The sequence below is a fragment of the Heterodontus francisci genome, chromosome 19 (genome assembly GCF_036365525.1).
Source record: "Heterodontus francisci isolate sHetFra1 chromosome 19, sHetFra1.hap1, whole genome shotgun sequence".
Taxonomy (NCBI): domain Eukaryota; kingdom Metazoa; phylum Chordata; class Chondrichthyes; order Heterodontiformes; family Heterodontidae; genus Heterodontus; species Heterodontus francisci.
In genome coordinates, this window is record NC_090389.1 from 16,521,936 (window position 1) to 16,549,708 (window position 27,773).

A 27,773-nucleotide genomic window follows, 5' to 3' on the forward strand; every position below is an offset into this window, starting at 1 on the left:
GCCTGTATACCCAAGTCCAGGTCATTAATATATATTAAAAACAGCACTAGTCCTAATACTAACCCCTGGGGACACCACCATATATGTCCCTCCAGTCCAGAAAACAACAGTTCACTATCTGCTTTCTGTCTCTTAGCCAATTTTGTGTCCATGCTGCCAGGGCCCCTTTAATCCCATGGGCTTCAATTTTGCGAATAGTCTATTATGTGATACTTTATCAATCACATCCTGAAAGTCCATATACACAACATCAACCACGCTACCTTCATCAACGCACTGTTACTTCATCAAAGAGCTCAATCAAGTTAGTCAAACACTATTTTCCGTTATTCAATCCAAACCGGTTGTCATTGTTTTTGCAAGTGACAATTAATTTTTCCCTGCATTATGGTCTCTAAAATTTTCCCTGCCATCAATGTCAGGCTGACTAGCCTGCAGTTACCTGGTTAATCCATATCCCCTTTTTTGAGGAGGAGTGTAACATTTGAAACCCTTTAGCCCTATGGCACCACTCTATGGGCTGGGTTTTTTTCTTCCCCAGGTGTCGGATTCCTTGGCAGGGATGCCTGAAGATGGCTCCGGATGAGGCCTGCCACAAACCTCAACACCGTGAGGGCCCAGCCCGATTTTTCTGGCAGTGGCAAGGCTACGTGGCGGCAACCCCCCTGCACCCCTGCCCCCCACCCCGCCACTGGGCGATGGGACCACAATTTAAATATTCAAAAGAATAAAATTATTAATTTTAAATAGACTTACCTGCGATCTTGAGGGCAGATCGCAACGGTCGGCACTCCTGCGCCTTCAGATCCTCATCCGGTGAAATGCGGCACCACACTGGTGGGGAGGGAGGAGGAGGTAAATTTGTCAGTGTGGGTGGGGGGGGGGGGTGGGTAATAGGGTCAAATATATGTAATGGGTGTAGGAGATGGTTAGAAGGGTTGAACTTTAACCTTTGTGCAGTTTGGAGGGGGAAGGTCAAATGGAAAAGGTTGTTTTGGGGGACGGGGGAAAGGGCACATAGTTATTGCAATTGTTATTGGGGGATGGGAAAGGGGCATTAGAAATGTATTTATTTAATTTGGGGGGTAGGATTTAAAAATTTAAGGTGGGCGGCAGGGCTGGCTGCCCTTTAAAAAGGGTGTCAGCGCCTGCACACAGGCAGCCGATGCCATTGCCGGGGATGGACAGCCCACGAGATTGGGGGGGGAGGAGGGGGCAGGCTGTGCAGGCTATTTAAATGAGCCGCCACGCTTGAGATTGTGGTGGCTCTTTGGCTGTGGCCCCATTTTTTTTAGCTCAGCAGCGGGTTCTTAAAATCCAGCCCTATATTTAAGGAGGATCGGAAGATTGTGGCCTGACCATCTGCTATTTACACTGGTACTTCCCGCAGCAACTAGGATGTATTCCATCCAAGACCAGGTGACTTTTCTACTTTGAGTGTTGCCAACTTTTTAAGTACCTCTGCTATATCTATTTTTATCCCTATTCAAATTCTACTGCTTCCTCCTGTACTATGACATTTGGAACATCCTCTTCTTTTGTGAAGGCAGTGCAAAATACTTAGTTCCTCAGCCAGCCACATAATTAAGCATTAATTAAATACTACTATAAGCATATATGCTTCAGGTTCACTGCCGCTCAAGCAGTCTATTGCTTTCTCCGAAATTAAGATAACAATGAGTTACTACAATCAGCCTGATGTCCGCATGCTGCAGTAGTGAGGGAAGCAGCTCACTCACTTCCACTTTGTCCTGTTGAAAACATACTACAGACTCTAAAGGGTGGAAATGTAATCAGTGAACTTCACATGTAAACACTTAATGCACTCTTACTACAATTCTGTCTGCACTTTTGCTCCTCGAGTATTCACCCACAGTTCATCAATCAGAATTTGTAGCCTTCGTAATTTATAGCAATAACAGCAGCCTATTCTTGAATAGGTAAAATGTTTAGATGCTGAAATATTCCACCATCAAGAAAAATTCTTCCCAAAATGCTAAAATGTAAAAGTGCTGAAAATACTATTTTACCTGTCAGTGAGTGGGGTGATGACCAGGCGACCGGTATTTCCCAAATATTCATACCCATAGAGAAATTCAGCATTCACTGCACACACACGGAGATCATCCCGTGCCCAATAATACCTGAAAGGTAATTTTCCATTTTTCAGCACGTGTCACAAAGACACACACAGCATAATCCATTCACTTCTTTAAATATTAAACAGCTGAGATTCAGAAATTGGCTAAGTGGACATTCAGACCATTGTCCCTCTAGTGCAAGCACTTTGCTTCCCCACACAGAAAACCACTCCACCCTGATCGAAGAAGGTATTCTACTGAATTATTAAATAGACTCTAAGTGCAGGTTCTCCATTTATCTGGGTCTCTCAAATATTGGTAAATATAAAGGTGCTGGAAAAGGTTCAAAGAAGGGCCACTAAATTCCTAGTTTTAAAACTCTTAGCAATCATCATAGGTGCAGAGAGCTCAATGCAGGAGGGAGTGCTTCAGATTCTTGGGGCATTGGAACAAGTTCTGGGGTAGGAGGGACCTCATCCAGGCTGGTACCAACATCTATGCAGGGAGGTTAGTTTTTTTTTATTCATTCATGGGATGAGCATCGCTGGCTAAGCCAGCATTTATTGCCCATCCCTAATTGCCCTTGAGAAGGTGATGGTGAGCTGCCTTCTTGAACCGCTGCAGTCCTTGTGAGGTAGGTACATCCACAGTGCTGTTAGGAAGGGAGTTCCAGGATTTTGACCCAGCGACAGTGAAGGAACGGCAATATAGGTCCAAGTCAGGATGGTGTGTGACTTGGATGGGAACTTGCAGGTGGTGATGTTCCCATGCATCTGCTGCTGTTGTCCTTCGAGGTGGTAGAGGTTGCGGGTTTGTAAGGTGCTGTCTAAGGAGCCTTGGCAAGTTGCTGCAGTGCATCTTGTAGATGGTACACACTGCTGCCACTGTGCGTCGGTGGTGGAGGGAGTGAATGTTTGTGGATGGTGTGCCAATCGGGCTGCTTTGTTCTGGCTGATGTCGAGCTTCTTGAGTGTTGTTGGAGCTGCACCCATCCAGGCAAGTGGAGAATATTCCATCACACTCCTGACTTGTGCCTTGCAGATGGTGGACAGGCTTTGGGGAGTCAGGAGGTGAGTTACTCGCCGCAGGATTCCAAGCCTCTGACCTGCTCTTATAGCCATGGTATTTATATGATTACTCCAGTTCATTTTCTGGTCAATGGTAGCCCCTAGGATGTTGATAGTGGGGGATTGAGCTGTAGGGAAGGGTTTGAATTAATTTTGCAGGGGTGGGGAACCAGGATGAGGAGATGCAAGGTGCATCGAGGGCTGAAAGACAAACAACATTAGAATGAAGAGTAATTCAGAAAAAGGAGGAATCAGACAGGGTTGGGGGGAATAACAGGCAGACAAAGATGGGTTTGGAATGTATGTATGTAAATGCACAGACCATGGTAAATAAGGTTGGTGAGCTGTAGGCACAAATTACCACATGGGATTATGATATAGTGGCAATAACGGAGAAATGGCTCAAACAAGGGGAGGAATGGGCACTTAATATTCCTGGTTACAATGCTTTCAGGAAAGATAAGGAACGAGGAAAAGGAGAGGGAATGGCAGTTTGATCGAGGATACTGGGCTGAATATTATGGAGGCAGCGGGGGCCCCAATGCCGGGCCAGAAAAGCAGAGGCAACCCCACCTCAGCTGTTTGGGGGACATCCAGCCACATTTTATGGTGCTCAGGCAGTTAACTGCCTTGCGCCAGGATTCCCACCTCCAAGGGCTGCCGGCCAGTCAGAGGGCCGGCAGCTCAGCAGTGCCACCAGGAGTTGTAGCCACTGCTGGGACTGCTAGTAGTGGCAACATGGATACTCACCTCAGAAGCAGGTTAAGTGGGGGTGGGTTCATTGGGGCAAGTCAGGCAGGCTCTGGCGAGGGGTCGGGGCTGGGGGGTTGGTTGCTGAGGGTGTGGTGGGTGTTGGTGCAGGGCTGACCTTTGCTCTTGGGGGGCCATCCATGGGCCACAGATTGCTCATACAGGAGGGGACCCCCGCCAGCCCACAGGGTGGCTGCCTGGTTCTACTGGGCAGTCTCCTCACATGGTGAAGGTCGTACCAGCCATTGGTAAAATACCAATGGCGGCGGGAAGAGGCCCATTAATGGCCTCTGGGCAGGAAGGCCATCTTCGGTCTTCCCTGCCCATGACAGAGTGCAATCACGTCAGGAAGGCAACTGGCACATCCCCTGCCTTCCCTCAGCATTTTATGGTTCCCCCCCACCTCCCTGCAGGTCCCTAGACAGCTGATAAAACTCAGCCCACTTATACAGCACTAGAAACAGATGATCTACTTGAGAATTCAAAGATAGAACCTAATTGGTTAGAATTAAGGAAAAATAGAGGAGCTATTATGCTTCTGTGTGCATATTATAGGCCACCAGATAATGGGAAAGAGATAGGGGAGCAAATTTGCCAGAAGATGCAAGAACTTTAGAGAAGTGATAATGGTGGGGGTGGGAGGGGGGGCTTCAATTGTCCTAATGTAGACTGGGAAAATAGCAGTGTAAAGGGCAAAGAGGGTGAGGTATTCCTGAAATATATACAAGAAAACCTTCTTGTTCAATGTTTCTAGCTCAACAAGGAAGGAAGCAGTGCTGGATCTAGTACTGGGGAATGAAGTGGGGTAAATAAAGCAAGTTTTAGTCAAGGAGCATTTAAGAAACAGTGATCACAATATCATTAGATTTAGTGCAGTTATGGAAAAGGACAAGGAAGACTCAAATGTGAAAACAATATATTTTAAAACTGTTAAGAGACAGCCTGGGGACATACATTGTGCATAACACTCCCCTTCCTCACAATGGTTATGGTGGTCCTCAAAACAATTAAAGGTAATACTGATTGACATGCGAAATGGTAATTCATATGGGAACTGGCATAGAACATAACAAAACAATTATTCACAAAGAGTGTGTTGGGAGTCTGGATAATCAGTAAGTATAGATAAGTGGTGTTTAGCTTAAAGGCTTTATGCTATCCATGTGGCGCTTGATCCTGTAACCTTGCTTGCTAGCTCCCATTTCAGAAAAATTAGTTGTTGCCTAATACTACCTAATTTACATAGTGGCATAGTGGCGCAGTGGTTAGCACCGCAGCCTCACAGCTCCAGCGACCCGGGTTCAATTCTGGGTACTGCCTGTGTGGAGTTTGCAAGTTCTCCCTGTGTCTGCGTGGGTTTCCTCCGGGTGCTCCGGTTTCCTCCCACATGCCAAAGACTTGCAGGTTGATAGGTTAATTGGCCATTATAAATTGCCCCTAGTATAGGTAGGTGGTAGGGAAATATAGGGACAGGTGGGGATGTGGTAGGAATATGGGATTAGTGTAGGATTAGTATAAATAGGTGGTTGATGGTCGGCACAGACTCGGTGGGCTGAAGGGCCTGTTTCAGTGCTGTATCTCTAAAACTAAAAACTATCAACTGAATTTCCTTACCAAAAGCTTCTGACCGTTGCATTGTATAATTACATCCATGTGGGAAAGTAGAGCTGGAATTTTTCATTGGGTGGGGGGAGGGGACCTGTCCATCAGCTGAAAAGTTGGTGGCGAGCCTACCTCCACTGAGCCTGGGTAGTCAGACAGGGATTTTACGCTCCCCAGGCCCTTATTTGGTCTTGGAGGGGGACTTTCACCTCCTTGAGAAGATGAAGGATGGCCCCGGAAAAAAGTTAAGGTTTTAGGGCCTTGCCGGAGACAATCGGTGGGGCCTCAGCAAGGCAATGGGGGGGTGGGGGGGGGTCGCTTAAGAAGGTGGGGGGAGTGTTGTGCGTTGGAAGTGGTTGGGGCTTTGGGGTTAGCCCTCTGTGGGGCAAAGGGTTCCCGATCAGGAGGGAACACCCCCCCCCACAGCCATCTACTTTCATCAGGCAGGCTTTTTGAGGCCTCAGCCGTCTGCCAGCCAAGGGTAAAATACCAGTGGCGGCAGGCGGAGGCCCTTAAGTACCAGTTAATTGGCCAATTAAGAGCCTTGATTGAACTGGGGTGGGTGGGCCATTTCTTGCCACTGCCGCCCCACATAAACTGGCAACGGGGATGGAAGAGGGAGTCAGGAACGCCCCCCCACCCCCCCCCACGACCTCCCACTCAATTTTACGCCCCCCACAATCACATCGCCCACCCCCCGCCACCAGCCTGCTCTTTTCAGTGGGGGCATAAAATTTTGGCCGAGGAAAGAATCGCCACGGTAAACCATTTGCTTTCTGGCACTTTGATATTAATAAGGTCATGGATCTCCGTTGTACATCTAAATCTTTCTAGTGATAAAATGGGCTTTTACCTGAGCTGACTGATCCATTCAAAGTCATTCACGCTTTGAACATTTTCCTCCAGCAGGTTAGCCACTACGTCCTTGGCATGTACTTCAATCACAATTAGTGCTGATAATATTGTTCTCTGCATCCTTGTCAGCTTCCCTCTCACGAGGCTCACCAAATCACTCAGCTTTTTTTGAAAGAGAAATTAAAAAGTCATTGGGAAGAAACTTTGGGCTAATCAACATTCATTTCTGTAAAAGTACCTGAGAAGTGTGTGGAAGAACCAGTACTAGAGATAAATATTCAAAAGAAATTATTTAAAATGTTAACAAAATTAAAAGTAGAAAAGTTACTAGATGCAGATGGTACACATTCCAGAAGGAAGTTGGAAAGGAGATGGTGGAGGCACAACCATAATTTTCTGAAACGTTTTAGAAGCAGGTATTGTGCCAAAGTGCTGCAGTACATATTCAAGTGAGGGAAAAAGAGATAAGCTAGGAAAAATAGCTTTGTTAGCCTTACCTCAATTGTGGGCAAACTCCTAGATGAAAGGAGTAAACTTTCAGAAAAGCATGAGCTAATTAGAGAGATAGCATTAATTTGATTAATTTAACTGAAGTGTGAGGAAATCACAATGAATAAATAAAGGAAATGGAGTGAATGTTGCATAAGAATTTTCAGAAGGAATTTGACAAAGTGCCATATAGACAGTTACTATAAAGATATAAAGACTCTGAATAAAAATGCTAGAGATATATATTAATTTTGTACAAGGCATCAGTTATGCTGCAATTGGAAGATTGTGTGCACTTCTCGGCATCCCATTGAAGGAAAAATAAGAGCACGATAGAAAGAGTATTGTGATAATCCCACTAGAAATATACTAAGAATGAAAGTTTGTAGTTATGAAGAAAGGTTTAAAAATTGGGGCATTTTCACTGGAAAAGATGGTTAATTGGGGGGGTGGGGTGGCGGTGCAGGGAATCAAAGAGTGGTTTTCAAAATCATGAAGGTTTTAAGAGTAACATGTGAAAGATTGTTTCCACTGGTTAGCAAAAATCAGTAATAAGGGGATAGGATTATCACGAGAAGAAGGGGTGATAGAATCGTAGATTAGAATCATCGAAATTTAGAATACAGGAGCCCATTCAGCCAGTCATGCTTTTTCTGACTCTTTGAAGAGCAGTCCTGCTTAGTCCTGATCCCCAATTTTTTCCCAGGATCCTGGAAGTTCCTCATCCTCAATCAAGTATCTGTCCAACTCCCTTTTACAATTATTTTCAGAACAGCGTTTCAGATTCTGACAATTCTCTGAGGGAAAACATTTCTCCTCAGCTCCCCTCTAAATCTTTTGCCAATTATTTTAAATCTATGACCTCTGGTTATTGACCTACTCACCAGAGGGAATCGTTTATCTCTATTTACTGCATCAAAACTTCATATCATCTTGAAAACCTCTATTAGATTACCTCTTAACCTTCACTGTTCCAAGGAGAACAATCCTAACTTTTCCAACCTCCCCTCCCACCTAAAGTCCCTCATCATTCATAACTGGCATCTACCTGATAATGTGGAAAGTTGCCCATGTATGTCCTGTACATAACAGCAGGACAAATTCAATCCGGCCAATTACTGCCCCATCAGTCTACTCTCAATCATCAGCAAAGTGTTGGAAGGTATTGTTGACAGTGCTATAAAGCAGCGCTTACACAGCAGTAACCTGCTCACCGATGCTCAGTTTGGGTTCTGTCAGGGCCACTCAACTCCAGATCTCATTACAGCCTTGGTCCAAACATGAGCAAAAGAGCTGAATTCAAGAGGCGAGGTGAGAATGCCTGCCCTTGACATCAAGGCAGAACTTGACCAAGGGTGGCATCAAGGAGCCCTAGCAAAATTGAAGTCAACAGGAATCAGGGGGAAAACTCTCCACTGGCTGGAGTCATACCTAGTACAAAGGAAGATGGTTGTGGTAATAAAAACAGAAAATGCTGGAAATACTCAGCAGGTTAGGCAACTTCGGTGGAGAGAGAAGAGTTAATGTTTCAGATCTGTGACCTTTCATTGGGCTGGCAAAGATTAGAAATTTATTAGGTTTTTAAAAAAGTGATGGGGAGGAGGTGGGGAAGAGAACAAAAGGGAAGGTGTGTGATAGGGCAGAAGGCAGGAAAGATGTCATGGGACAATGGCAAAGGGAGTGTTAACGGTTGTGGTGAAAGACAAAGCATTAGTCCAGAGAAAGTGTTAGTGACAGAATAATGAGTAGCTCTGTCCAAAAGCACGAAATGAAAATTCAAGTTTAAGGCAGGCACATGGTAAAAAGTAAAACAAAATAATAAAAAAAATTATAAAAAATAATGAAGGTCAGTCATGCTCTGAAATTGTTGAACTCAATGTTGAGTCCGAAAAGCTGTAGAGCCTAATCGAACGATGACGTGCTGCTCCTCGAGCTTGCATTGATGTTCACTGGAACACTGCAGCAGGCCAAGGACAGAAATGTGGGCATGAGAGCAGGGCGGTGAGATGAAATGGCAAGAAACCGGAAGCTCGGGGTCATGCTTTCGGACTGAGTGGAGGTGTTTTGCAAAGCAATCACCCAAACTGTGTTTGGTCTCCCCCATGTAGAGGCGACCGCATTGTGAGCAGCGAATATAGTATACTAAATTGAAGAAAGTACAAGTAAATTGCTGCTTCACCTGGAAGGAGTGTTTGGGGCCTTGAATGGTGAGGAGAAAGGAGGTAAAAGGGCAAGTATTACACCTCCTGTGATTGCATGGGAAGGTGCCATGAGAAGGGGAAGAGGTGTTGGGGATAATGGAGGAGTGGACCAGGGTGTCACGGAGTGAATGATCCCTTGAAAATGATGAAAGGGGAGGGGAAGGGAAGATGTGTTTGGTGGTGGCATCATGCTGGAGGTGGCAGAAATGGCGGAGGATGATCCTTTGGATGTGGAGGCTGGTAGGGTGGAAAATGAGGACAAAGGGAACCCTGCACATTCTGGGAGGGAGGGGAAGGGTACAGGGCAGAAGTGCAGGAAATGGGTTGGACACGGTTGAGGGCCCTGTCAACCACAGTGGGGGGAATCCTTGGTTGAGGAAAAAGGAAGACATGTTAGAAGCGCTGTTGTGGAAGGTTGCATCATCAGAACAGATGCATCGGAGATGGAGAAACTGGGAGAATGGGATGGCATCCTTACAGGAAACAGGGTGTGAGGAAATGTAATCAAGGTAGTCGTGGGAGTTGGTGCGCTTATAATGAACGTTAGAGGACCGTCTATCCCCAGAGATGGAGTCAGATAAGTCGAGGAAGGGAAGTGTCGGAGATGGACCATGTAAAGGTGAGTGAAGGGTGGAAATTGGAAGCAAAGTTGATGAAGTTTTCCAGTTTGAGGTCAGAGCAGGAAGCAGCACCAATACAGTACCGGAAAAGAGTTAGGGGAGGAGGCCTGAGTAGGACTCGAACAAGGAATGTTCAACATATTCCACAAAAAGACAGGCAGAACTAAGACCCATGTGGGTACCCATAGCAACACCTTTTATTTGAAGGAAGTGAGTGTAATTGAAGATCATCTGTCCTTGGCCTGCTGCAGTGTTCCAGTGAACATCAACGCAAGATCGAGGAGCAGCACCTCATCTTTCGACTAGGTACTCTACAGCCTTCCGGACTCAACACTGAGTTCAACAATTCAGAACATTTATGTTCTGGCTTTTTAATATTTTTTTTATAATTGCTTTTATTTTTTTATTTTGCTTTTTACCATGTGCTTGCCTTAAGCTAAGTTTTTCATGCAGTGCTTTTGGACGGAGCTACTCATTATTCTGCAATTAACACTCGCTCTAGACTAATGCTTTGTCTTTCACCACAACCATGAACACTCCCTTTGCCTTTGTCTCATGATATCTCGCCTGCCCTCTGCCCTATAACACACCTTACCTTTTGTTCTCTTTTCCACCTCCCCTCTTCACTTGCTTAAAACCTAATACCTTTCTAACCTTTGCCAGTTCTGAGGAAAGGTCACAGACCTGAAACATTAACTCTGTTTCTCTCTCCACAGATGCTGCCTGACCTGCTGAGTATTTCCAGCATTTTCTGTTTTTATTTCAAATTTCCAGCATCTGCAGTATTTTGCTTTTAATTTAGATGGTTGCAGTTGTTGGAGGCCAATGATCTCAGCCCCAGGACATCAATGCAAGAGTTCCTCAGGGTAGTGTCCTAGGTCCAACCATCTTCAGCTGCTTCATTAATCACCTTCCCTCCATGACAAGGTCAGAAGTGGGGATGTTTGCTGATGATTGCATAATGTTCAATACCATTCACAACTCCTCAGATAATGAAGAAGTCTGTGTCCACATGCAGCAAGACCCGGACAACATTCAGGCTTGGGCTGATAAGTGGCAAGTAACATTCGTGCCACACAAGTGCCAGCAATGACCATCTCCAACAAAAGAGAATCTAACCATCTCCCCTTGACATTCAACAGCATTACCATCACTGAATCCATCACCATCAACATCCTGGGGGTTACCATTGACCAGAAACTTAACTGGACCACCCATATGAAAACTATCGTTACAAGGCTCCACACTGGTGTGGAGGAGTTAAGTTTATCAGTGCACGGGGAGGTGGGGGAATGAGGATCAAGTACATGTAATGGGTGTTGGGGATGGTGGGAAGGGTTGAACCTTAAATTTTGTGCAGTTTGTGGGGGGGGAACAGATGTAAAAGGTAAGTGTTTTGGGGGAGGAAGGCAAAATAGTTATTGCAATTGTTAATGGGGTGGGTGGGAAATAGGTGTTAGAAATTTATTTATTTAATTTTGGGGGGGGTAGGACTTTAAAAATTTAAATTGGGTGACAGGGCTGACTGCCCTTTAAAAATGGCACCAGTGCCTGCGCACAGAAAGCTGACACCATTGCCAGGGATGGACAGTCCGCCCCTCCACAGAATTATGGGGGGTGAGACCCCCAGCTATTTAAATGAGCCACTCCTGTGCTTTGGCGTGCAACCCGCCCTTTTGAGCTCACCGCCGATCTGGGCTCTTAAAATCCAGCCCGCAGTGTTTTGAGAATTGCATTGTACATATTTATTCACTTGAGGCTACCATGGACTCATGAGCCAGCAGAGGGAGCAGAACGAGAAGGTGAAAATAAAACAGAATAAAGAAGACTCCATTGTGTTCAACAGCATGCTGCTTCCGTTTCAGATGACGATGAGGAGAAATTACTTCACTCAAAGGAATCTTTGGACTTCTCTACCCCAGAGGGTTGTGAATGCTCCGTCGTTGAGTATATTTAAGGCTGTGATAGACAGATTTTTGGTATCTCAGGGAATCAAGGGATATGGCGAGTGGACGTGAAAGTGGAGTTGAATCCTAAAATCAGCCATGATCAAGCAGGTTCGATGGGCCAAATGGTCTACTCCAGCTCCTATTTCTTGTGTTCTTGTGTTCAGTCTTTGCCTCATATTTCTTAATAAACTCAGCTAAACTTATTCCAGTCCCGAGGACATCACAATGATGATGAGGTAAATAGAAACAGATGGTGAAAAACAGGAAACATTGCTTTCAGGTATGAAACTCTTGAAAGATTTTTGTCTACTTTTACAGACAACGTTTTAAGTTGGAGACTGTGTTAGTGACACACAGGAAGCTTGCACAATGTCTACACACACGCATTAATCTCTCCAAAATAACCATTCAATCAAAAAAAATCTCAGATCATTGCACAGAAGTTTCCTCTGAAAGGAATGCGATCCCATATCCCTCATCAGGCACTATCACTGCATTGCTGATCAATATGGCATTGTCTATGCCCAATCTACCACCTTTTGATGTGCATTCGGAGCCATCATCTTATCCCCACTTTGGCAAAAGTGGCTGTGACATTTTGAAGGCGCGATAGCAGGTTTTGCAATCACAGATGACACAAGGAAAAAGGCCTTACTTCTCCACTATGGAGGTGAAAAATTAGAAGATATCTTTGAGACACTTACGCCTGAGCAAAATGTCCACGACTCTCATCAGGACTTTTGAAACGCCAGTCTCATTCAAAGACACTCCAACAAATGCTGTATTCTATGTCATAGCTGGAGAATGTGACACGATTATCAGTTTGCACATAGCAATAGATCTGCACATGATTGTACTTCCTATACATAATAACAAAAACATTCTCAAACTGTATGCTGATTGCTTCACTGGTATCAGCAAGCTGAAAGGTGTTACATGCAATCTGCATGTAGACCCCAATGTGCCCCCAGTTGCACATCAAGGACAATGAATACCATTTCATGTCAGGAAACAGACAGAGAAGAAACCTCAATGCCTACCCAACCTTGACATTATTGAGAAAGTTGGGAATGAGCCTACCTCTTGGGTCTCACCCAAACAAGTTGTGAAGAAACCCAATAGCGAGAACCAGATTAGAATCTGCACTGATATCCGACCACCAAACAAAGCCATACAACGAGAAAGACACTTGACGCCGACAATCGATGATATCATAGAAAAAGTGAATGGTGCTAAACACTTTGTTAAGCTTGACAATGCAGGCTACCATCAAATCGAGCTTGCAGACGTGTTCAAAGATCTTACTGTATTCTCTACTCACATTGGTCTTTTTCGATTCAAGAGGCTTAACTTTGGAGTCATTTCAGCAGCTGAGGTATTTCAGCACTTGATTCAGTCTGTAATTCAAGGACTTCAAGGCACTCTGATCAATGATGACATTCTCAACTATGACCGCACTGAAAGTGAACTTGAGACACACCTACATGCATGCCTACAACATCTCAGCAAGGGGCAGCAAACATTGGCTTATAGGTCACCAAACAATAGTGGTAGTGTTGGGCATGGCATTAATCAGGAGATTAGAGAATCATGTAGCATGGGTAATACAGTAATCATGGGTGATTTTAATCTGCATATAGACTGGGTAAACTTAATGAGCATTAATGCTGTGGAGGACGAGTTTCTGGAGCATGTTAGGGATGGTTTTCTAGAGCAGTATGTTGAGGAACCGACTAGAGAACAGGCTATTTTAGATCTAATATTATGTAATGAGAAAGGACTAATTAATAATCTTGTTGTAAAAGAACCTTTAGGGATGAATGACCATAATATAATAGAATTTTACAATATGTTTGAAAGTGAGGTAGTTCAATCTGAAGCCAGGGTGTTAAATTTGAACAAAGGAAATTACGAAAATATGAGGGGCAAATTGGCTGAGGTGGATTCGGAAGATACATTAAAAGGTATGACAGTACATAGGCAATGGATAGTCTTTAAAGAAATATTACATAGTTTACAGCAACTATACATTCCTTCAAGGCACAAACACTCTAAAGGTAAAGGCAGTCAACCGTGGATAACCAAGGAAGTATAAGATTGAAAGAAAAGGCTATAAAGTTGCCAGAAATAGTAGTAAACCTGAGGATTGGGAGAGTTTTAGAATACTGCAAAGGAGAACGAAGAAACTGATAAAGAAAGGGAGAATGGAACATGAATATAAGCTCACAAAAAATATAAAAACAGACTGTAAAAGCTTCAATAGGTATGTCAAAAGGAAACATTTGGCTAAGACAAATGTGGGTCCATTACAGGCAGAGTCAGGAGAATTTATAATAGGGAATAGAGAAATGGCAGAGAGGCTAAATGATTACTTTGTGTCCGTCTTCACTGAGGAAGATACTAGAAATCTCCCAGAATTAGAGATCTAAGGGATTAGGGGGAAATGAGTAATTGAAGGAAATTAGTATTAGTAAGAAGGTTGTATTGGACAAATTAAAGGAGCTAAAGGTTAATTAGTCCACAAGACCTGATATTCTACATTCCAGAGTGTTGAAAGATGTAGCTATGGAGATAGTGGATGCATTGGGGATAATCTTCCAAAGTTCTGTTGACTCTGGAGCAGTTCCTGCAAATTGGAAGGTCGCAAATGTCACCCCACTATTTAAGAAGTGAGGGAGAGAGAAAACAGGGAATTACAGACCTGTTAGCCTTACATCAGTCGTTGGGAAAATGCTAGAATCTATTCTAAAGGATGTGATAAATGGACACTTGGATAATAATGAACTGATTGGGCATAGTCAATGTGGATTTCTGAATGGGAAATCATGTTTGACAAACCTGTTGGAGTTTTTTGAGGATGGTACTGATAGAATTGATAAAGGGGAGTCGGTGGACATGGTATACTTGGATTTTTAAAAGGCCTTTGATAAAGTCCCTCACAGGAGGTTGGTTAGCAAAATTAAAGCACATGGGATAGGAGGTAATATACTAGCATGGATTAAGGATTGGTTAACAGGCAGAAAACAGACAACAGGAATAAACGGGTCATTCTTGCATTGGCAGGCTGTGACAAGTGGGGTACCGCAGGGATCAGTGCTTGGGCCCCAGCTGTTCACAGTATATATCAATGATTTGGATGCGAGGACCAAATGTAGTATTTCCAAGTTCACAGATGACACAAAGCTAGGTGGGAAGGTGTGTTGTGAGGAAGATGCAAAGCAGCTTCAAGGCGATTTGGAAAGACTTAGTTAGTGGGCAAGAACGTGGCAGATGGAATATAATGTGGAAAAATGTGAGGTTATCCACTTTGGTAGGAGGAAAAGATGTGCAGAGTATTTCTTAAATGGTAAGAGATTAGAAAGTGTAGATGTACAAAGGGACCTGGGTGTCCTTGTCAATAAGTCACTGAAAGCTAACATGCAGGTGCAGCAAGCAATTAAGAAGGGTAATGGTATATTCGCCTTTATTGCAAGAGGATCTGAGTACAGGAGTAGTGAAGTCTTGCTTCAATTGTATAGAACCTTGGTTAGACCGCACTTGGAGTATTGTGTACTGTTTTGGTCCCCTTACCTTAGGAAGGATATTATTGCTATAGAGGAAGTGCAACAAAGGTTCACCAGACCTGTTCTTGGGATGGCAGAACTGTCCTATGAAGAGAGATTGGGGAAACTGGGCCTGTATTCTCTAGAGTTTCGAAGAATGATAGGTGATATCATTGTAATCTACAAAATACTTGAAGGGATAGACATGGTAGATGCAGGTAAGATGTTCCCCTGGTTGGGGAGTCTGGAACCAGGGGACACAATTTCTAAATATGGGGGAAGCCACTTCAGATAGAGATGAGGAGAAATTTCTTTACTCAGAGGCTTGTGAATCTTAAGAATTCTCTACCCCAAAGGGCTGTGGAAGCTCAGTCGTCGATTATGTTTAAAGCAGAGACTGACAGATTTCTAAATACAAATGACATAAGGCGATATGAGGATAATGTGGGAAAAATGCATTGAAGTGGATGGTCAGCCATGATCGTATTGAATGGCGGAGCAGGCTCGATAGGCTGAATGGCATACTCCTGCTCCTATGTTCCTACGTCTCAGAGAATGTAACCTCACTTTGAACAAAGACAGGTGCTTGTTTAATGAAAGCAGAATTGAATTCTTTGGTCATGTGTTCAGTGGTGAAGGAGTATCACCTGATCCACAGAAAGTTGAAGCCATTGAAAATACTGCGGATCCTACAAATATGCAAGAAGTCCAGAGTCTGCTAGGACTCATCACATACTGCAGTCATTTCATTCCTGACCTCGCTACGCTATCTGCACCCCCCCCTACACAAACTGACAAAAGAGACCACCAAGTGGGAATGGACTAAACCACACAAACAGGCAGTACACCAGATCAAACAATGTTTGTCAGCAAGTTGCACAAATGCCTATTTCGATCCTGAGAAAACCACTCATCTAGTTGTGGATGCAAGCCCAGTTGACTTAGGTGTAGTGCTCTTACAGAAAGACAAGACAGGTAACCCATCAATCATTGCGATGGCACGCAAATCGCTAAGGTCTGTAGAGCAATGTTATTCGCAAAGAGAGAGAAAAACTCTCTGTTGGCCAGGGGCTGTAAGAAACACAGAATCAGTTACAAACTGCTGGGATTGTTTGACCTGTAGTAACCTGGAGCTCGGACACTGGCCTGTGCTGGAAAAAACCAGTTTGAACTAATTACTTTATGAGACAAGACAAAGGATCGATCACAGGAAAAGGGCCTTATTTGGACACGGTGTGATACCTGGGTCTTTGGGCCTGGGGCAATTAAGAGATGTGAACGAGGTGAGCAGGCTTAAACCAACCGGAAAGAGACAGCTCAGATTTGGAGAGATAAGAGGGAGAATAAGAAGAGAGCTTTTTGGGCATAGAGCCAACGAAAACTCCAGAGATCAACCATCGTGGAAGCGGAAGACCCTGCGTGAGCGACGCGGCGACGACGTAGAAGGGAGAGAGAACGGAACGCCTGGCCAGCGTTAACTCTCCCTTTTTCGGGTAATATCCTTAAGTTTTCTGTGACTAGGTCAGGGAAAGGTCAGAGGAACCAAGTGGGTGTGCTTATGAATTCTAGTTAGTTTTGTTGTTAACTGTATAACTCAGTTGGAGCTGTATGCTTTTGTCTAAGTGTATAAGCCTTATTCTTACATTGTACAACAACGTGAATAAAGTAAATTGATAGTTAAAGAAAGGGCTGAGTTCCTCCTCTTTGTACTAAGCCAGTAACTGTAGCTGTGGATTAAGCTGGAGGGTGGCTCTCTTGAAATCTGATATCCCAAACACCCAGCCTGAGCCTGAATTAAGAGGACTTCAGTCCCACGTGACGGCCAGGATCAACTGGGTGCAGGGAATAAAGGGGACAAGGGGGAGTTTAGTCCGCGCCATGGTTTACATCTCAATTACATGGGGTATCTTACATTTTCATCTTTACTTATATCGAAGCAAATTTAAAGTAATACCGATCATAGACCACTAGCGAGCTTCTTCAACAATCCATATAGCAAACCACCCACTTGAATAGAACATTGGATACTCAAACCGCAGGAGTACGAGTGTCAGGTTGAGTGTCATGGAAGCAAGAGTGACATCACTTTCTTCATAATTACAGAGCGACTCCTCATTCGACCACTGGAAAACCTCCAACTACACTCATGTTTGCATGTCCTATGCACACACATCTTCCTGAGCTACCCTGCGGAGATAATGATCAACATGTACGCGAACACGGCTGAGAACAGAATGTTCAAATGAAAGTAAATGTGGAGCAAAATATGAAATTTGGAACTACGCTGCTTAAGCTAGGAGATAAAGTACTTGTGAAACGTGATGGTCATGTTGGAAAACAAACAACCCCTTATGACATCCAACCATTTGTTGTGACAACACAAAGGATCAATGATCACTGCTAAGCGCGGTTCACAAATCATCACAAGCAATGCGTAATTCTTCAAAGCACTGAAAACACCACTCATTAGCATTGAATCCAATTTCAACATCGACACCTCAGACAGAAACATAGAAAACTGGAGCAGGAGTAGACCATCTGGCCCTTCGGGCCGGCTCAAAAAAGATCATGGCTGGTCATCTAATTCAGTACCCTGTTCCCGCTTTCTCCCCATATCCCTTGATCCCTTTGGCATTAAGAAATATATCGATCTCCTTTTTGAATATATTTCTATTTGAATATATAGATGAAGAATAGGAGTCAAATGAGACTACACCTGATGCTAAACGATATCTACCCGTGAGAGACAATGCCCATCATACTTAACTGTCTATGTTACGAACTGAACTATTTCAATTCAAGTTTATTGTTTACACTTTTGGAAACAAACCATTGAAACATGCTGTGTCTCCCATTTACTACTAGTGTTTTGAGAATTACATTGTACATATTTGTTCACCTGAGGTTACCATGCACACATGAGCTAGTAGAGGGAGCTGAAAGAGAAAGTGAAAGTAAAGCAGAATAAAGAAGACTCCATTATGCTTCTTCTATCTCAGCCTTTGCCTCATATTTCTTACTAAACTCAACTAAACCGCATTCCAGTCCTGAGAACATCACAGCACATCATTTATTCCATAGTATCCACCAGTATTCTGCATTTTGACTAACAGTAGGCGCCATACGAACACGAACCTGACTGCCAAACTTTGGGAACAGTCTGCTCTCCAAATCGCCAATCTGTAGTGCTTCAGATACCTCCATGGTCCAGAAGGTCTGGCAACCTGCAATAACAACTTGACCAGGCCAGATCAGGACCCACTCTGCACGAAGGGTCTAAATAAAACAGCATAGTGTTAGTATATACATAGGATTCATTATTTGATAATAATCATCAGACAGTACCAACCAGCAGAATGGAAAGCCGATTTAGCACTTAAAAAGACCTCTGAATTTAACAATTCTGCAAATGTTATTTTAGTGAGAAGTGGTCAATCTATAGGATAGGCACCACAGAGAGACAGGAGAAGCAGATAGTAAATGTAAATGAGGTAGATGTCTTTTAGAGGACAATATTTTGTTCAAAACAATATTTGCCCTCAATTCTAAATCAGGGGACATAATCACTGACCAACGCAAACAAATGGACCGCTGGGTTGAGCACTACCTAGAACTGTACTCCTGGGAGAATGTTGTCACTGAGACTGCCCTCAATGCAGCCCAGCCTCTACCAGTCATGGATGAGCTGGACATACAGCCAACAAAATCGGAACTCAGTGATGCCATTGATTCTCTAGCCAGCGGAAAAGCCCCTGGGAAGGATAGCATTACCCCTGAAATAATCAAGAGTGCTAAGCCTGCTATACTCTCAGCACTCTATGAACTGCTTTGTCTGTGCTGGGACGAGGGAGCAGTACCACAGGACATGAGCGATGCCAATATCATCATCCTCTATAAAAACAAAGGTGACCGAGGTGACTGCAACAACTACCGTGGAATCTCCCTGCTCAGCATAGTGGGGAAGTTCTTTGCTCGAGTCGCTCTAAACAGGCTCCAGAAGCTGGCCAAGCGCGTCTACCCTGAGGCACAGTGTGGCTTTCGTGCAGAGAGATCGACCGTTGACATGCTGTTCTCCCTTCGTCAGATACAGGAGTAATGCCGCGAACAACAGATGCCCCTCTACATTGCTTTCATTGATCTCACCAAAGCCTTTGACCTCGTCAGCAGACGTGGTCTCTTCAGACTACTAGAAAAGATTGGATGTCCACCAAAGCTACTAAGTATCATCACCTCATTCCATGACAATATGAAAGGCACAATTCAACATGGCAGCACCTCATCAGACCCCTTTCCTATCCTGAGTGGCATGAAACAGGGCTGTGTTCTCGCACCCACACTTTTTGGGATTTTCTTCTCACTGCTGCTTTCACATGCGTTCAAATCCTCTGAAGAAGGAATTTTCCTCCACACAAGATCAGGGGGCAGGTTGTTCGACCTTGCCCGTCTAAGAGCGAAGTCCAAAGTATGGAAAGTCCTCATCAGGGAACTCCTCTTTGCTGACGATGCTGCTTTAACATCTCACACTGAAGAGTGCCTGCAGAGTCTCATCGACAGGTTTGCGGCTGCCTGCAATGAATTTGGCCTAACCATCAGCCTCAAGAAAACGAACATCATGGGGCAGAACATCAGAAATGCTCCATCCATCAATATTAGCGACCACGCTCTGGAAGTGGTTCAAGAGTTCACTTATCTAGGCTAACTATCACCAGTAACCTGTCTCTCGATGCAGAAATCAGCAAGCGCATGGGAAAGGCTTCCACTGCTATGTCCAGACTGGCCAAGAGAGTGTGGGAAAATGGCGCACTGACACGGAACACAAAAGTCTGAGTGTATCAAGCCTGTGTCCTCAGTAACTTGCTCTATGGCAGCGAGGCCTGGACAACGTATGTCAGCCAAGAGCAACGTCTCAATTCATTCCATCTTCGCTGCCTCCGGAGAATACTTGGCATCAGGTGGCAGGACCGTATCTCCAACACAGAAGTCCTCGAGGCAGCCAACATCCCCAGCTTATACACACTACTGAGTCAGCGGCGCTTGAGATGGCTTGGCCATGTGAGCCGCATGGCAGATGGCAGGATCCCCAAAGACACATTGTATAGCGAGCTCGCCACTGGTATCAGACCCACCGGCCGTCTATGTCTCCGCTTTAAAGACGTCTGCAAATGCGACATGAAGTCCTGTGACATTGATCACAAGTCGTGGGAGTCAGTTGCCAGCGTTCGCCAGAGCTGGCGGGCAGCCATAAAGGTGGGGCTAAAGTGTGGCGAGTCGAAGAGACTTAGCAGTTGGCAAAAAAAAGACAAAAGCGCAAGGGGAGAGCCAACTGCGTAGCAGCCCCGACAAACAAATTTTTCTGCAGCACCTGTGGAAGAGCCTGTCACTCTAGATTTGGCCTTTATAGCCACTCCAGGTGCTGCTCCACACACCACTGACCACCTCCAGGCGCTTACCCATTGTCTCTCGAGATAAGGAGGCCAAAGAAGAATTTTGAAAAGAAAGACTTGAATTTATATAGCACTGTTTATGACCATTGGCTGTCTGAAAGTGCTTTACAGCCAATGAAGCACTTTTAAAGTGTAGCCACTGTTGTAATGTAGGATGATATAGTACATGAGTAATTGGAGTCATGTTATGTGGTAATTACATTTTGATTAGGAGAACAGGAGACTTTGGACCTCTCTACCACTGGAGGTTTCCTCACCTCATGTTTGGCTCTATTGTAGACTAATTGACAGAGATTGATTGCTGATTTGTAGAAGACGAACTAGATGGACCGTGGTCTTTGTTTTGTCTGGCGATCCTTGATTTCATATGCTCCTAAATAATTCTGCTCTTAAAAATCAAACTTAAACTATTTCTGATTGAAAATAAACAGTTGTGGACATGACTTTATCTTATTGATGCTTTTATTTGAAAATGAAGGATATAAAAAGATACAAGGAAAGAGCAGTGGAATATGATTGGAATGGATTGCTTCATTTGAAGAAGTAGCACTAGCAAAGGCTCAACAGGCCAATGGCCTCCTTCTGTGTTGTGATTTTCACAATTATATGACTCAGGTTAAGATCCTTGTTTGTCTGTCATTTCACTATGCCTGTTCAATTTTTTTCAATGGCAAACTGATACCATACAGCCTCATACACTCCTATTCTCTTCCCAAAGAAATATTAAGTATTGTACACAGTTAATATTGCATAATATGGTGGGCAAACGAATAGGAAATAGGAATATAGGACTTAGGAACAGGAGTAAGCCATTCGGCCCTTTGAGCCTGATACCTGAAATGGTAAAGCAGTGCAGGTGCTGCAAGTTAAAATTCCAACCTTGGATAATACTCAAATTCAGCTATCTTCAAAAGTCAAGATGTATTGGCACTTCACCAGGATGTTCAATCCAACACCCTGCATTAGCAGAGTGCTCCATCTCTACAGATAAGCAGGCTGACTTCCCCTGTCTTGTTAAGTGCACTTTGCACTGGCAACTATGTCAATTCATTGCTGACTGCCACGTCTTGTGGTCCCAACCATCCTGCTCTCCAAATTAAATTGGATGGTTTGGAAGTAGGAAGGCAGCACAGATAGGGTAGGCGGTGGCGTAGTGGTATTATCACTGGACTAGTAACCCAGAGACCCAGGGTATTCCTCTGCGGACATGGGTTCGAATCCCACCACAGCAGAAGGTGGAATTTGAACTTAATAAAAAATCTGGAATTTAAAAAAAACTAGTCTAATGATGGTCATGAAACCATTGTCGATTGTTGTAAAAACCCATCAGGTTCACTAATGTCCTTTAGGGAAGGAAATCTGCTGTCCTTACCTGGTCTGGCCTACATGTGACTCCAGACCCACAGCAATGTGGTTCACTCTTACATGCCCTCTGAAATGGCCTAGCAAGCCACTCAGTTGTACATAACCGCTACGAAGTCTATAAAAAGGAATGAAACCGGATGGACCACCCGGCATAGACCTAGGCACAGGAAACGGCAAACCCAGCCCTGTCGACCCTGCAAAGTCCTCCTTACTAACATCTGGGGGCTAGTGCCAAAGTTGGGAGAGCTGTCCCACAGACTAGTCAAGCAACAGCCTGACATAGTCATACTCACGGAATCATACCTAACAGACAATGTCCCAGACACTGCCATCACCATCCCCGGGTATGTCCTGTCCCACCGGCAAGACAGACCCAGCAGAGGTGGTGGCACAGTGGTATACAGTAGGGAGGGAGTTGCCCTGGGAGTCCTCAACATCGACTCCGGACCTCATGAAGTCTCATGGCATCAGGTTCAATATGGGCAAGGTAACCTCCTACTGATTACCACCTACCGCCCTCCCTCAGCTGATGACTCAGTACTCCTCCATGTTGAACACCACTTGGAGGAAGCACTGAGGGTGGCAAGGACACAAAATGTACTCTATGTGGGGGACTTCAATGTCCATCACCAAGAGTGGCTCGGTAGCACCACTACTGACCGAGCTGGCCGAGTCCAAAAGGACATGGCTACTAGACTGGGTCTGCGGCAGGTGGTGGGGGAACCAACATGAGGGAAGAACATACTCGACCTCGTCCTCACCAATCTGCCTGCCGCGGATGCATCTGTCCATGACAGTATGGGTAGGAGTGACCACCGCACAGTCCTTGTGGAGACGAAGTCCCGCCTTCACATTGAGGATACCGTCCATTGTGTTGAATTGGATAGATTTCAAACGGATCTAGCAATGCAAAACTGGGCATCCATGAGGAGCTGTGGGCCATCAGCAGCAGCAGAATTGTACTCAACCACAATCTGTAACCTCATGGCCCGGCATATCCCCCACTCTACCATTACCATCAAGCCAGGAGACCAACCCTGGTTCAATGAATAGTACAGGAGGGCATGCCAGGAGCAGCACCAGGCATACCTCAAAATGAGGTGTCAACCTGGTGAAGCTACAACCCAGGACTACTTGCATGCCAAACTGTGTAAGCAGCATGCGATAGACAGAGCTAAGCGATCCCATAACCAACGGATCAGATCTAAGTTCTGCAGTCCTGCCACATCCAGCCGTGAATGGTGGTGGACAATTAAACAACTAATTGGAGGAGGTGGCTCCACAAATATCCCCATCCTCAATGATGGGGGAGCCCAGCACATCAGTGCGAAAGATAAGGCTGAAGCATTTGCAACAATCTTCAGCCAGAAGTGCCGAGTTGATGATCCATCTCGGCCTCCTCCTGAAGTCCCCAGCATCACAGATGCCAAACTTCAGCCAATTCGATTCACTCCACGTGATATCAAGAAATGACTGAAGGCACTGGATACTGCAAAAGCTATGGGCCCTGACAATATTCCGGCAATAGTACTGAAGACCTGTGCTCCAGAACTTGCCGCGCCCCTAGCCAAGCTGTTCCAGTACAGCTACAACACTGGCATCTACCCTGCAATGTGGAAAATTGCCCAGGTATGTCCTGTACACAAAAAGCAAGACAAAGCCAACCCGGCCAGCTACCGCCCCATTAGCCTACTCTCAATCATCAGTAAAGTGATGGAAGGTGTCATCAACAGTGCCATCAAGCGGCACTTGCTTAGCAACAACCTGCTCAGTGATGCTCAGTTTGGGTTCCGCCAGGGCCACTCAGCTCCTGACCTCATTACAGCCTTGGTTCAAACATGGACAAAAGAGCTGAACTCAAGAGGTGAGGTGAGAGTGACTGCCTTTGACATCAAGGCAGCATTTGACCGAGTATGGCATCAAGGAGCCCTAGCAAAACTGAGGTCATTGGGAATCAGAGGGAAAGCCCTCCGCTGGCTGGAGTCATACCTAGTGCAAAGGAAGATGGTTGTGGTTGTTGGAGGTCAATCATCTGAGCTCCAGGACATCACTGCAGGAGTACCTCAGGGTAGTGTCCTAGGCCCAACCATCTTCAGCTGCTTCATCAATGACCTTCCTTCAATCATAAGGTCAGAAGTGGGGATGTTCGCTGATGATTGCACAATGTTCAGCACCATTCGCAACTCCTCAGATACTGAAGCAGTCTGTGTAGAAATGCAGCAAGACCTGGATAATATCCAGGCTTGGGCTGATAAGTGGCAAGTAACATTCGCGCCATACAAGTGCCAAGCAATGACCATCTCCAACAAAAGAGAATCTAACCATCTCCCCTTGACATTCAACGGCATTACCATCACTGAATCCCCCACTATCAACATCCTAGGAGCTACCATTGACCGAAAACTGAACTGGAGTAGCCATATAAATACCGTGGCTACAAGAGCAGGTCAGAGGCTAGGAATCCTGAGGCGAGTAACGCACCTCCTGACTCCCCAAAGCCTGTCCACAATCTACAAGGCACAAGTCAGGAGTGTGATGGAATAGTCTCCACTTGCCTGGAAGGGTGCAGCTCCAACAACACTCAAGAAGCACGACACCATCCAGGACAAAGCAGCCCGCTTGATTGGCACCCCATCTACAAACATTCACTCCCTCCACCACCGACGCACAGTGGCAGCAGTGTGTACCATCTACAAGATGTACTGCAGCAATGCACCAAGGCTCCTTCGACAGCACCTTCCAAACCCGCGACCTCTACCAACTAGAAGGACAAGAGCAGCAAATACATGGGAACACCACCACCTGCAAGTTCCCCTCCAAGTCACACACCACCCTGACTTGGAACTATATCGCCATTCCTTCACTGTCGCTGGGTCAAAATCCTGGAACTCCCTTCCTAACAGCACTGTGGGTGTACCTACCCCACATGGACTGCAGCGGTTCAAGAAGGCAGCTCACCACCACCTTCTCAAGGGCAATTAGGGATGGGCAATAAATGCTGGCCTGGCCAGCGACGCCCACATCCCGTGAATTAATAAAAAAAAAATATGCATATAATAGAGAAAGCAAAATGATGATTACAATGTTGACAATATTGGTGGCTAAATGTCTGCCTGGTCATAAGTGAAAGATAGTAATTGTCTTAACTGGTTCCATTAGATAAAGACAGAAATTAATTGCAAATGAACATTAAAGATCAAGGCCCAGACACTGGGCCTTGAGCCTCATTATCACCGTCAACGAGTTGCGGACACCTAATAGCCATCCCCAGGCAACTTGTCAGCAAAGTGGTATGGAAGATTGAGCTGCTGTGATGCCAGGGGAACTCAGTTAAATAGTTAAAGGGAAGCAGAAAGAGGAGTGATTGTGAAAGTGGGAGGGGTCTGTGGGGAATTGGAAGAGCAATTGGGAAGGTGGGTGGCAATCAGATTGGGATGGTAACAATGATCAGGTTGAGAGGGGTAATCAAGTTGGGAAGGAAGCAGTGGTTGGAAGGTAGGGTAGCGTTTGGGGTGGTTGAGGAGAGCAGAAGCTGGAATTGGGGAGAGGGAAGTGGCCAGGATGGGTGGGGGAGGGTGAGCGGTGGCAATCAGGAGGGGGCAATGGTGGGTGGCAGCAGGCATGTGATTTGAATGTGGGGTTGGGAAGACAACTCGTGGTCCTCCTGACTCCAAATTCAGGTAAATATATTTTAAAATCTTACCTTGTGGATTGTGGCCTAACAGGATTTTAGGATCCCCTTTAGGATTGTTTGTCTGTTAGGTCGCATGTAGATCTGTTTTCTCCTGAATGCAGCCAGTGACAGCTGCCTCAGGGCATACCAGTGTGACAAATGGGAGTTTAAACTGATATTAGGCCCCTTATTTCCATAAGTAAAGAGCTTCACACCTATTTGATGTGGGGTCTGGATGCCAATTTTCTGGCCCGGGCAATGCACTTTTGGCTCACAATGAGTGAAAAGAAAAAGACCTTCACTTATATAGTGTCTTTCACAACACCAGTTGTCTCAAAGCACTTTACAGTCAATGCAGTATTTTTGAAATGTAGTCACTGTTGTAATGTAGGAAGCGTAGCAGCCATTTTACGCACAGCAAGCTCCAATGAACAGCAATGTGATAATGACAAAATAATCTTTTTTTGTGATGTTGATTGAGGAATAAATATTGGCTAGAACACTGGGGATAATGCCCCTATTGTTATTCTTTTATGTCCACCTGAGAGGGCAGATGGGACCTCAATTTAAAGTCTCATCCAAAAGATGGCACCTCCAACTGTGCAGCATTTCTCAGTACTGCACTAGAGTGTCAGCCTTGATTTCTGTGCTCATGTGATCAGGACTTCCTGCTCAACATTTTGGAGGTTTAGGAACTCTTTTATCACAGGGTAAACAGTTATCACGCAGCTGTTTAGCTAGGTTTCAGTCTCACCTTCCAAAAATTTTGGTATGAGGCAACCAAAGGGTTGAGGGTACAGAATAACGTAAAGGACATACAGCCATTAACTTAGGATGCCTCAATAGTTGTTTCAATTGAATGTATTAATTCGCATTCCTTATTTTTCTTTTCTAGAGATACAGCACTGAAACAGGCCATTCGGCCCACCAAGTCTGTGCCAACCCATTTATACTGATCCTACATTAATCCCATTACCCTCTCACATCCCCACCTTCCCTCAACTCCCCTACCTATACTAGGGGCAATTTATAATGGCCAATTTATCTACCAACCTGCAAGTCTTTGGCTGTGGGAGGAAACCGGAGCACCCGGCGAAAACCCACACGGTCACAGGGAGAACTTGCAAACTCCGCACCGGCAGTACCCAGAATCAAACCCGGGTCGCTGGAGCTGTGAGGCTGCGGTGCTAACCACTGCTCCACTGTGCCGCCGCTGTTATTCTGTGACTTAGTTATACCCCCAGGTTAAGCATAATGATCAGTGCTTTCCCTTTAAGTAAAAATACTGGAATTTTTACCTAGAACAATGTGATTTTTTTTAGGTGGGTTTAGATTTAACATTCAGAGTCCTGATGGCAATATTCACACTTTGAAATAAATTTAATACTGAGACTCCCTTTTTAAAATATGACTTTGATGGTGAGCTTCCCTCCTTAAAGAACAATCAGCAATACCAGTCTTTATAATGACATTGCACCTGCTTCCAATGAAATCTCAAGAAACTGAGGGGATTAATTGATTGATCTCATCCTCCAGACTAACTATGTATATATTCACCTGATATCTCTCACTTGCCTCGAGTGCAGAGGACACATTTTATAACCGATGAAACACTTTTCAGTGGAGTCACTGTTGTAATGTACCATGAACAAATGTTATAAATTTCAGATCTGCATTACATAGCCTCTTAGGTTCAGCAAAACTCCCATAAGCAGACTTTGCATCCCTCCAATCCAGATACTATCTTTACTGTCCAATATCTAGTTAAACAATGACTGAATTGCTGTAACAATATCACTGTTCACTGTGTGCAGAAGACATTGTGATCTTGTACATGTAGCCACGTGCATTTCATTTATCTTCAGAAGGCAGACTGAAAAGCACTGGAGTGAGACAAGGCCAATTATGAATGAACAAATTAGCTTATTTTATATGTAATGTATGAACAAACAGATTATAGTTTTTGTAGTGAGATTCAATCATTCCTGATAGCATGAATTGCAACAAAAAAAAACCTTGAAAATAGGCCTAACTCACTTCACAAATTATCTATCTCTGAAATGACTAGACCAACTTTAAAAAGTAAGACCTCCGTACCTTTCACTTTTCCAGACACACGCTTGCTGCAGACTGAC

At 44.7% G+C, this 27,773-nt stretch overlaps 1 protein-coding gene across 1 annotated transcript in view; it reads right to left on the reverse strand.

Moving 5' to 3' along the window:
- Window positions 1–27,773, reverse strand: part of dnah1 (dynein, axonemal, heavy chain 1) — a 697,254-nt gene that overhangs the window by 455,439 nt on the left and 214,042 nt on the right. The window contains exons 26-28 of the mRNA XM_068051405.1: window positions 18,292–18,432; window positions 6,354–6,517; window positions 2,031–2,144 (exon numbers count right to left, since the gene is read on the reverse strand). Coding sequence (XP_067907506.1) covers window positions 2,031–2,144; window positions 6,354–6,517; window positions 18,292–18,432 — 419 coding nt within the window. The remainder of the gene's footprint in view (window positions 1–2,030; window positions 2,145–6,353; window positions 6,518–18,291; window positions 18,433–27,773) is intronic.